Genomic DNA, 12,071 nt, shown 5'->3' on the forward strand with positions numbered 1-12,071 from the left:
CAACTGCAAGATAAACCAAAACAGTATCCATCGCTTAATTAACAAACACTTCTGAACTTCCAAATTTCTTTGTTTCCCTTTCTTTTTTCAAAGATTGTGAGGAATCAATAAACACCATTATTGAGGAAAACAACTTTCATTACACACATTGAGAACCCATGAATCTATATCTTTTGACACTGTCATTAGCTTATGCACAAGATCACTAGAGACTTAACAGAAGAACTGCGATAAATAGGTGGAAAACTCATAAAACCAGAGGAAACACTCAAACAATTTGCTCGATCAATTTGATGTCGAACTTTGGGGCTTCAACCTTGGGACAGTCACAGTGAGGACTCCATTCTGCATTGCCACCTTCACTTAATCGACCTTTGCATTTTAAGGGAGCCTGAATCTCCTCGTGAACTTGCCCTGGATTCTCTCTACCCTGTGCCATTTATGTTAAATTTCGATTTTCAAAATCCAAAAATTATTAATTTTAGGTTCCTAAAAAACCAAAAATTTTGCAAACATTTCGGTTTTTGAAGCAAAAAAAAAGCATATCCACCTTTAAAAAAGAAGAAGCTATGAAGTTCAAAAAACAGGTATAGATATAATAACAAAAACTTGGAGATAATCATAACGGTAAACATAATGGATATATGCTATTTTCTTTATAAATTATGTAGTGATCTTTTCCAATTTATAAATCCAAATCATCAAATGGTTCTCAATTGTTACAACACCACATGAATATCGCAGTATTGCAGTGGACAATATTTTTCTCTGCCAACACTTTCCTTGATTTTCTCAAGGGAATAAAAATACAATTTTTTTCAAAATAAATAGTGAACTACGTTGACCACAGTATATTACTCACTAATCACTGTCCCAATCTTCATCTACTTGCTTCAATGTCATGTTATGTTTACCACCCTTACCCCTGTTATCATCTCTCTCAACTCTCTCTTCCTTTACCATATTGTACTCAAGTTCCTCACCACTGCTACTGCAAGAATCATAACCAGGCAATCTCAAATCTTCCTCTTCCTCACCCTCAGACTCCCAAAATTTTTGGTCATTCCCCTGCTTGTTCCCGACAAACCCTCCATCATCATCACCGTCATTACCATCATCATCATCTTCAACAATGACCTTTTGTCTAAATCTAGCTCCACCACCTCTCTCATGAACACCCCTATTCTCAAGTTTATGATCCTTAGGTACCTTGATCATGCTCCTTGATGGACCCACATCATCACTAGCATCTGAATCATTGTCCATGCCATCATCCATTAAACCAAGCTCATCCTCTGACTCTGAATCACCAGAATCCCACCTATCACGTGGTGAAACCTCAGCCACACGATCCTTACGACCATCCCACCTCCTCAAGTCAGTGGTCCTCCTCCCTCTATCTTGGCTATCATGCCAATTCCTCATGCCATGACCACCCCCATCATCGTCTGAATCCTCACTTCCCTCTCTACCCCCCATTTGTTCTCTGTTCCAGTACCTAATCCTTCCGATCTCTTCCTTATCTGCGGCCTCCTCCTTTTCCCACTCCTGGTCAGCTGCCTCTTCTATCTCAGCAATAAATCTATCGAGCTCCTCTTGATCACTATCCTCATCAGATGGAAGAGGGTCTTCTGAGGCTTCAGGGGACTCAGCCATGGGTTTTGGGCTAGTTTGGTTATCACCATGGAAGACATAAGGTGTCCCTTGCTTGTCATCAATGGCACGAAAGAAGGTGGAGGCGACTCTTTGGACGCTGGCCATGGCAATGGGGTCCTCAGGGTTCATGCCCATGCGCCTAAGCTGTTGCTCGATTTTCTTGATGTTTTGTTTCTGAGAATCGAGCGCTTGCTCGAATCTAGCTTTGAATAGTGCCTGCACAATGATGAAACAATAATTGCAGCTGGTATTTTAACATGAGGATGAAAGATATTCTTATGGAAGGGTAAACTGCCCTTGTTCATCCATCATCAAGATCGTTCACTCGACTACGCATCTTTGGATACCAAGAAAAACATTTTTCATGATCAATGAAAAAAATTAAAAAATAACTCTTTTAAAATCATTCTAATAATGCTCTACCTTGCGATGGTTAAGTGTTAAACACCTTCCTTTATAATTATCTTGTATGAAGACATATTGAGAATGGGCTGGGGCCTTGGCAGTACTACCAGCAAGCCCTATGATGAAGTCTTTGACTCCATTCTCACCAAAGGGTAGGGGCCCAAATCCCCATCAACATACTTTTTTTTTTCTTTTTTTTCAAACATGGTCTACACCTTCTATGACCAAGATATTTTTTCTTTTTGCCGGGGGGTTGGGGTGGGTGGGGGGAAGGGTGGAGTGGGACGAGGGTAAGACAATCCCACATCTCTCTCTGTTTTGCATGCATGCAAGGGCCAATGCATTCATGTATTCATGTGTGTGTACTCTATCTCTCTCTCTCTCTCATGTGTGTGTGGGTGCAGGCATTTTTGTATAGGTGTGTGTATTCAAGGAAACGAGTTTTGATAAGGAAAAATGAGTGTACCTTTCGTTTGGTAAGGGTGTTGATTGGTATCAGGTTTTTCGGTTGCCGATAATTCCTGCCACGAAACATTATAATTGTTTTCACACCATGTATATTGATCACAATACCACCACTTAATCTTGCAAGCATAGTAGCCATTTCCTTGATTTTCTCCTTTGGGAAGTTATCACAGCATACTTGTACAGTCTCATGAAACTTCCAGTGAAGATGCATATTTTGGACAACACCTCCAAAGACTCCACGAACACCTACTGGTACATAATTCTTATTCTTAAACCCGATCTTCTTGTAAGCCTGAAGTTGCTCAGGAGTCAATAGCTCAGGATCATGGCGAGGAGCTGGTAGCTCCGGCAACTCGTACTTCTTAAGTTTTTGTAGGAGCAAAGCCACTTTCTTTTTGGCCTTCAATCAGAAAGTGTTACTGTTAGCCATTATTAAAAACTGAAATTCAGTGTAATCTCAAAGCAGGCCCCAAACTAAAAAATCATAGTAAATTTCCTATTGATTGGCAGAACTGGATGAATGCGAAATGATTCATGAATCCCATATTTGGAACACAACTGAAACAAAGTATCAAAGTGGAAAAATGCAATTTATTGACTTTTACCAGTGCATATGAAATATATTCAGTATACTGGAAGAAGAAATATATTTTTGATTAAGGAAAAGGAACATGTTCACTAACATGCCAATGTTTAGATATTTCAGTAAGTATGGTTTTAAAACAAGGATTCATATTTTGGGTGGGATGCAAAGCACCAAACCATGTTAACGAGGCAACGATCAACACCTCAGCACAATTTTTTCTGCAACTTATATTGGTCCAAATCTCAAATCGAGTTCTGGATGGTCATTCTTCACAAGTTCTGAATGAGACCAATAAAAAAAAAAAAACCAGAAACAATGTTTTGCTGAGCTGTAACCATTTTCTTTTTTTCTTTTTTTTTTTAAGTTCGATCTTTACTCAGCTGTGTACCATATTCATATCCAAGTGATGTATTTCCATTTTGATAACTGAAAGAAATAACTTTCCAAACTCCAGTTTTAGAAGGGAAAGTGTGATTGAAACCAACCCATGAATCCAGTTGGCTGCTTATATGCACGAGTTACAAATGTGGGGCATCATTCATCAAAATCCAAAATCCAGATGTAGCATTTTGATTGGCCCTGAATCTAAGTAGAAAACAAGTTGGTCCTGATTCTAAGTAGCAAAGAAATGGTGGCTGTGGTTGTTGTCCTCACTCCTTATTCCCCTTTCTAGATATATGATACCAGATATTTCAATCTCTCTTGCATACGTTTGAAGGTACAGTTACCCCATGCGGTTTGGAGGACATCCCAAAGTGTCATTGTCATAGTTGTTGGAGGGAGGAGCGGGATCGAGAGCGAAATCAGATCAGGATTCCCTGAACCGCCCTATAATAGTGTAAGCTCCCTGGTTTTAGGATCGGCATCCGTACAATGAACAAGACAAGAAGCAAGATCCTTAGGTCTATGGGAGCGAGATAGGTTGTAAGTAGAGCTACTACGAGTTCCCTTGGCTAAGGAATCGATGTTTAAGTATGTCCCATAACGGGGTTCCTCTTGTTCTAATATCAAGATTCTTAAAGTTATAGAAATCAAGGTCCTCTGTTGATTGGCCCGAGGTCCACAAGTGCCATTTACTAGGGATCCCTTATCAAGTGCGCCCCGCCCTTAACAATGGATTTATTTATCTTTGCGTGGATAACAACGGATTAATTATGTAGCTCTATAAGTCTCTTTCTTATGACCACTACATCTTCAGGCCATGACACAAGTTTGGCATGCACCATTCCCCCTAAGTCCTTGGCAATCTAGAATCCTACCACTCGAGTCATCTTCTTCGAATGTAGTCTCCTCCGCTTCCATTGTTTCTCAAAGGCTGGCTCTCCGAAAGGGCAAGAGGATAAGATGAACTACTCTCTCTCTCTCTCTGACTGATGTAAAAGAAGCTTTTGAAAGCTTGAAATGAAAGCATATATTCTCATCTCACAACTGTAATCAAATTTAAGACTCTAAAACAATAGGACATCATAAATATAAGATTTTGAATGAAATATATATTCTCATAACTAAGAGGGAAGGCTTACACAATAGGATTTAAATAAAACAATGGGTCACTCTAGGTTATGCCTAATTCAAATTAAGAATTTAAAATAATGAAACTTCGTGTTATGCGAAAAAGGGACTAGATTTTAACATCATAGAACTTATGATTCCTAAATAATGAGAACTTCGGACAATGGAAATCTGTAACCGGGTATCATCCGTTAATGAAAGTAGAACCTACAAAGATGGAACTCAAAATTTTAATGTACCAAAACGTTGGACCATGGTTGATGGGAGTGAGGATCTATTTCAAAATAGAACTAGATTCCACTAATGGATGGAAGGTGGTCCCCTTTGTTTGGGAGGGAGATCCCAAAATCGAAAAAACGGGGTCCCTACAAGATCCCTTGCAGGAACCGTGGGATTGAGATTCCGGAGTGGGATCGTCACCCTAACCACAAGGTTCCCTTGACTTTGGTCACAGTACATCGCAAGCTAAAAACATTTAAACAAAGCATCGAACAATCATGTTCACTCATTATGAAGCTTTTATAAGCTTCTCCAGTGCAAATTGGGCTGGGTATCCTCCAGTTCAAAAATATTCAGGTGGATGTTAGGTTTTTATGGAGAATATTTTTACTTAGTAAAATAAAAGGGCCCTGTTTTACATGGTTTTACCCTAGTACCTCCTCAACACTACAACCACACACCTCAAATTCCATCATTTTGATGGATCGAGGACCCAAGAACAATCCCAAGCACCTGCAATCCATTTTCTAACCAGAAAACGAATTTGGAGTTCCTAAAAAAGCGCCAAATCTGATTGATCTAGAGTCCACTGAAATGCACATGGCAGTCAAGATGGAGCAATTTTAGGGCTCGTAACCATTTTTTAGCAAATTGTTCTTGCCGAATAAGAGGAGGATGGATTTGCAGCATTTTGGGTGCTCACCCATAAAAAATCACTGAGAAATGAAGCATTGTCGTGGTCCTTAAAAGTAAATGCAAAATACAGAAATACATTCACATGCCACAGATGAATACAGAATGCAGCGTCATGTCAAGGAGTTCGGCAAGGAACACTCATCAGTGAACAAGGATTTTCTTAGGTAGCCAAGTTGAGGAAACATTTGTTAGGATGACATGAATGACATCCATATTTTAACTAATTCTGTATGGCATCAAAGAATACAATAGTTGACTGGAGTGAAGCTTTGCCATGAAAAAGGAGAAACAAGATTAGTAAGTACACTCTTCTGGAGAGGTGAAGATCAACTTGGGGATATCTGAGGATATCAGGAAGGACACATCCTTAAAACAGCTAAACCAAAATAATTAACAAAATGGGAATGATTAATATCCACTTAACAAACTACGGGAGTCTTAATGTTCTGTGCAGCAATCTAACACTTGCATGTATTCAGAACATTAAAGGCAACTCTTGAGTAGTACAAACCACCAATTTATTCCAGTTCTACAAAAGTTCGTTAAATGATGTAGAACAACAATTATAGAATAAGGGATGAAAAGAAGTGTCTAGCAACTTTAACACAAATCCTATTTTATTTTGAGAAGTTAGCCTGTAATGGTCCAAAGATACTTTCTGTCCCACAACTGCTTGCTCTGAAGCACTCGACAAAAGAGAGACACTCTAGAACTCATCACTACAAACTACAAAGAAGAAAGAAACTAGAGGCAGAAAAGAGCAATTATTCAGGAGGTACTTGGGAAGAAGTAATTTGAGAGGCATGATAAGCAGCAGGTGGTGATGAACAGTTTTAAGGGGGAATAGAAGGAAGAGTTGTGGACTACATAGAGAAGGCAAAGCATGGGATGCATCAAGGTGGGATAGAGGTAAAAATAGGAAGATAGGATGACAGTTTGCATAAAGGACGCAAAGTAAGAGGACAAGGTGAACTGAGGTGATCAACGGCGAGGAGCCAAAGTGAGGAGGGCAAGATGGCAGAACTTGGGCATTCTAGAGCGATGGAAAGGAAGGTACATCGTTTGTGTAAAAGAGGCAGTATAGGGGAATAGAGGAGACAGAAGAAGAAGGTGGTACTTTGTGAAGGGATGCAAGGATCTGAGAAAGTGGGTGAGGTTAGAACAAAGTTGATGATGGAATGGTAGTGGAGAAGCGCTTGGTAGTGGAGAAGCACTTGGTAGTGGAGAAGCACTTGATAGTGGAGACGACACAGCTAGAGCGAACCTTGCTAGTGGTTCCTACCCAATTGAATACTAAAATTCTTGTTTATTTTGAAAAAAATAATATATTCTTAGGGTGCCATTATGCTCCACGGTCCACAGGGACAGAGAGTGAAAGAAAGACAAGTCTAAGAAACTATCAACTATATCCCACTTCTTGAACATCCTATCAACCTGATATAGCAGAATGGATCCACTGATGTAAAGTCTAAAGTCTAAAGTCGAAACTACCTCTACCATCACCCCTCCCCTGTAATACTCCCTATGACACAGAAAATTTGAAGTTGTAAACAGTCCTCACCACATAAGCCTTTAAGAACGTATCTCTGTTGGCAAGGGTCAAAAAACATGCCTGTAATGTACCTTATTCAAACCGTAGTCAGTCCAGAAACTCAACACTACTATCCTTTCTTAGTCAATCCTCATTTCTTTCCTAAACTCCACTTCTAATCAGCTATCCAAGTAATTGTGCTTAGAGATGACTAAAAGAGAGGCTCCTTACACTAGCAATGCTTAGTAGGGAGTTTTGTGAGAAGCAAAAAGCATTGACGGAGCCAGAAATATAACATAACTCCAAACTGCAATGGAGAACTATTAGTCACATTTTAAAATAGTCATGTTTCCAATGCATAAAAAATGCAAATACAGCTGGCAAAAGAACTATTTGTTGCTTGTAAGAAGCTCCCTATTAGGGAGCGCCATGGGAGCACCCATTCAATAAAGATTAGAACTAAGTAAATATTTTTTACAAAAGCTAAACTTAAAAATAATTAAAGGATTTGGATGCTTGAGTTCTCATTTAAATTGGACTATAATAAAAATGCCCCCCTTCTTTGAAACCCAAAAAATAACCTTATGATACCTTCTATAGGTCAATGGAATCCACCAAAGGGGAGAGGGGGGAGCTCTTCCTAAGCAACATTACTGGAAGGAGTTCCCAAGAAGATGGAATGGGAGTGTGCTGAAAACTTGTATCTACTCCCAAACCATAGAAATGCATTCGGGGACCGGAACACAGCTAGATGGTAGATCCCAGTAACTATAGGTACTATGCTGGCATAAATCACTAATTTTTTTGCCCCTCTTGATAGTTGAGCATACATTACTCACTTCTTTTTCCTTTCTGACTGTCGGCCATATAACACATCTTTGTTACAAGAGATGGGACGGTCCCCATTGCACATTAAATTGAAACAAATCCTATCCTGATGAGTGGAATAACTTAGACCACTGTAAAATATTTTTGTATTAAAGTACACCTTCTTGCAGCAAAATTATCATGCAAAGAAGCTTAAACAGAACAACATAAAGAAGGTTCTCTTATAACAATTTAAAAAAAGTTAGTTACTAATCTTTCATTGCAAGAAGAGCAGGCCAGTTCTAATCTAGTCCCGGTATTCTGGTATGTTTCCATGGTTAAACACTCTGAATCCTGATAAAGATAAATGGTAGGAAGTAGTTGCTTCCGATACTCTAAACAATGTGTCATCATCTAAATCCTCTCTAAAAAGGGCCAATTAAAGTAAGGAAAACCCAAGAAACCAATATATTGATCATCAATTAAACAGGACTTACATGTATACTGCTAAAACCCAAAACAGCAAATTGAAATCCATGGATCAGAACACCCATTTCACACTTTTTCATAAAATAAAATCAAGGATCAATAAATTGATCACAGAAAACTCACCATAGCGTAAAAATTGTATAGCTTAGCAAAAAAGGAAATAAATAAAAAAAGGATTATATTCTCTAGCATTTTAAATTAGAACATAAAAATGCAAAAGACTCCGTTTTTTAAGAAAAAAGAAATCAAATAGAAAACCAAAAGCTCACCAATATAGCTTCATAATACACAGAAGTAAAAAAAGGAACTAGATAAGACGAATGAAAAAAATAAAATAAAAGAAGAAGCGATTCTAGTAAGCTATAATGAACTCACTCTTCTGAGACTATAAATAAGCCTCTCCTCATCAGACATGAGCTTCTTTCTTAGCTTCTTGGCCCGCCTTATCTCTCGAAGGGTCTTCCCAGTCTCTCTCCTCATTCTCTTCTCTACTTTGCTCCTCATACTCCTCCCTTTTGTCGACATTGATCGACTCACAACATGTGAAAAACCCATGGAAAACCCATTCATGGAGTTCTTACAAGAAGCAGAAGAATAGGAACAAGAAGTAGAAGAAGAAGAGGAGAAGGTCGAAGAAGAAGAACCCCATTGCCCAAACTCCTCACTAGCCCATCTCAATCTGTGAAATGGGTTCACTCGCAATTCTGAAGCATCTCTTAACAAATTCCTGGAACAAAAAGAAGGAAAAAATCAACCCACAGAAACAGAACCCAAAAAAAAAAAAGATAGAGAAATAAACACCAGGGAAAGCTCTGAACCAGGATGGAAACATAACCCAACAGTAAAGGAACAAAACAATGGAAGAAAATATAAAAAAAACATGGGTATTTGCATTTAAATTACCTATTGTTGAGAGCTGAAGTGAACCGCATACAATGCCTTTGAAAACCCTTTGTTGCCCACATGGTTTGGAATCAGATGCAACATCAAAAACCCATCTTTTTATTTCTACATTTAATACTGTTTCTCGTTCTGATTTTCAGAGGTTTTTGATGATAGTTGAATAACTAGAGAGAGAAAGAGGATGGTGTGGTTTTCTTTCAGGGCCCTTGCCCTGGTTCATTTAGAGTGAGAAACGCAGTTGAAGAGGAATTATATCAGTTTGAAAATGACAAAGAGTAGCCCAGTTCTTTGCCAAAAAGACTACAAGAACCGCAGGGAAGATTTTATCATTTTACGGAGAGTGAAAATTTCTTGTGGACCCGCGGCGCCAATACCTTTCCCAGTCCACCAGTGATTGAAAAAACCTAAAAATTGGAGCTTCAATGCCAACAAACGGCCCTTCTAAAAATGAAGTTGCATCCGGTTTTGGGAATTCTGAGCTCACTTTTTCCCTAAGCTCTCTCTCTCAAAATCTAATTCCATGATGGAAATACTATACAACTCTCTCTCTCTCTTCTCTTGTAGCCGACAATCCCTTAATAATATAAAAAGTAAATATTAGAATAAATTGTAATAAATGTTTTAAACAAGGTCGTGTTTTGTATAGAGCCGAGGCTCTAAACAATCAAATTAGAGCCTACCTTCAAATAGTGACGAGGAATGTGGTTTTAATACTGGAAATCTTTGTAACAGTCTTAAAATATATTTTGATCTTTAATTATAAAATTTAAAGTTTAAAAAGTAGTGTAGATCAAGGAGATCTATGAAAGCTTAAAAATCTTGAAAATTAACGGTCCAAAAATGCGTTAAAATCATATTTGAAAAAGAATGTGATCTATGCGCTTACATATGGAGGAGGATCGAAAATCGCTCTTGAAAGATATTGTGATACGAGTTATCAAGTAGATCCGGATGATGTGAAATCTACATATGAATATGATGATATCGAGATGATCAATTTGAAGATATTTGAGCACCAAAACAACCTCCTGGGCTCTAACTTGATGGTTTAGAGCGGTGGCTCTATGTAAACTTTTCCTTTTAAAAAATAACTATTTTTAAGTAATTTTTTATTTGTTACATAAAGATACATTTAAAATTTTCACAAATTTACAACGTCATGGACGTCAGTACATTCTTCATCCAACCTGACTTGAAAATTTTCCATGACATGATTTATGCTATCTTTGATTTGCTGATTTATAGTGTCCATGATCTATGGCATTATATCCTCGTGCTCAAGAGCGGGCTTCAGCGGCATTGTAATGGATGGATAACCATCAGAATTGCCAAATGGAATTTTTCAAAAAAAAAAAACAGAATAAGGGAATATACACTCTCACTAGCTATGCAAGTGAATCATCCCCAATTTTGTTTTTCTTTCACATGACCCAGAAAACCAGTTCTTCTCTCCCTTCTCCATGTCTAATACCCAAAAAACCATTTCTTCTTCCGTCTCTTTCTCCACGTCTAACACTCGCATGTTTATTGAAGAAACCTTAAAACCCATAACTCGCATAATAAGAAACCCTAATCACGATAAAATCATAGCCTTTATCTTTTCATAATTAAATTTCAACTCTACCCCCTCAATTCTCTATAATAAATAACGGATAAAAATACTCCAAAAATCAATCTTGCCATATTCACTTCGGTGTCTTCTTCGGTTTTTCCGAGAAAAATGGAACTGTTCGGTGCTTCGTCCGATTCGAAAGAAGACTTCAGAATTTTTATTTTATTTAATATAGATGAATTATATATAAAAATAATGAAAATTTTAAAGATGTAGAAAAATGGTAGCCCCACTTAAACTCAAAATGAATGGTGTTAATAAAACATCACAAAAAAGTACTATTTTATATTCCACATTTATTTTCCTTTTCTGTAATCGGATTTTGAGATTCTCAATTCATAGATGCTTTTAGATCCAAGATTTATCTCTAAGGTGGATTTTTTTTAAAGAGAGGACTCGTACGATTAGATGAGAGGACTCACACGATTAGATGAGTCCATCTCACCAAAACCTTTTCCCAATTTTGATCTCTTATAAAAAGTATAGAAGCCCTATGAAATATTGTAACATTCTGTTTTAGTGCACTAATGGGAGTTTACATCCCTTCTTCCCCGCCACAGGAATATTACTAGTACATACCATTATCTCCACAATGTCTCTTCATATGCTTGTGGCTTGACAACTTTTGTAATCCAAAAGTTCTACCTTCACATCTAGGATTAATATCTGTATCTTGTTTACCTGCTTTTTTAGGATTGCCAATATATTTTAATGAAAATGTTACTGTTTACCATGTCTTCCATCTTTCTTACATGTAATGCCGACGCATGCTAGTATGGTGCGTATGCGTATGCACGCCATTCTGAGTTCTTATTTCTTTCAACAAGTGAAGATAGCTATGTAAACTCAAGATAGAAAAGAGCCCTGTAATAAGACCACAGATGTGGGGTTTTCTGTAATGCTATTGAAAGAAGCAATTCATTTGATGAAGAGTATAACTGGTTTCTTCTTAAAAACCATTCAATGTTCAGCTCTAATCCTATAAAAGCCTATAAAATTAATTTTTAAAAAGTCATAATAATCTTTAATCCTCATCGATAAGACATTTGTCCAATTTCAGAGTGACAGATCTATTATAATCATCATAAAAGAAAAATGCAAATATACCGGATGTATTTTGGCAAGAGACCAAATTTACTCACAGACCCACTATATATTTGAGAAATGCACTAATGAGTACTCCAAAA

The 12,071-nt window shown here is 37.6% G+C and overlaps 1 protein-coding gene across 2 annotated transcripts; it reads right to left on the reverse strand.

Moving 5' to 3' along the window:
- Positions 1 to 650: 650 nt before the first annotated feature.
- Positions 651 to 8,895, reverse strand: LOC18442071 (RNA-binding CRS1 / YhbY (CRM) domain protein). Of its 2 annotated transcripts, none has more exons than XM_011627893.3 (3): positions 8,745 to 8,895; positions 2,528 to 2,929; positions 651 to 1,872 (listed from the first exon to the last, which is right to left on the reverse strand). In XM_011627893.3, the coding sequence occupies exons 1-3, from the start codon at positions 8,892 to 8,894 to the stop codon at positions 862 to 864; spliced, it is 1,563 nt and encodes a 520-aa protein (XP_011626195.3). In that variant the 5' UTR covers position 8,895; the 3' UTR covers positions 651 to 861. The 2 variants fall into 2 exon arrangements, with proteins under 2 accessions (XP_011626195.3, XP_088724827.1); XM_088868701.1 differs by having other exon boundaries at positions 2,528 to 2,948.
- Positions 8,896 to 12,071: the final 3,176 nt, after the last annotated feature.

This window comes from Amborella trichopoda, chromosome 6, assembly GCF_054954075.1.
Source record: "Amborella trichopoda isolate Santa Cruz 75 chromosome 6, AtrichopodaSantaCruz75HAP2 v2.0, whole genome shotgun sequence".
Classification (NCBI taxonomy): domain Eukaryota; kingdom Viridiplantae; phylum Streptophyta; class Magnoliopsida; order Amborellales; family Amborellaceae; genus Amborella; species Amborella trichopoda.

What these genes read in the sequence shown, in the direction of transcription:
- LOC18442071 (XM_011627893.3), bottom strand. Translation starts at nt 8,894, where the DNA reads ATGTCGACAAAAGGGAGGAGTATGAGGAGCAAAGTAGAGAAGAGAATG. An exon ending in TTATTTATAGTCTCAGAAGA is followed by an intron (nt 2,930 to 8,744) that starts GTGAGTTCATTA and finishes TTCTGATTGAAG; the next exon opens with GCCAAAAAGAAAGTGGCTTT. An exon ending in ACACCCTTACCAAACGAAAG is followed by an intron (nt 1,873 to 2,527) that starts GTACACTCATTT and finishes ATCATTGTGCAG; the next exon opens with GCACTATTCAAAGCTAGATT.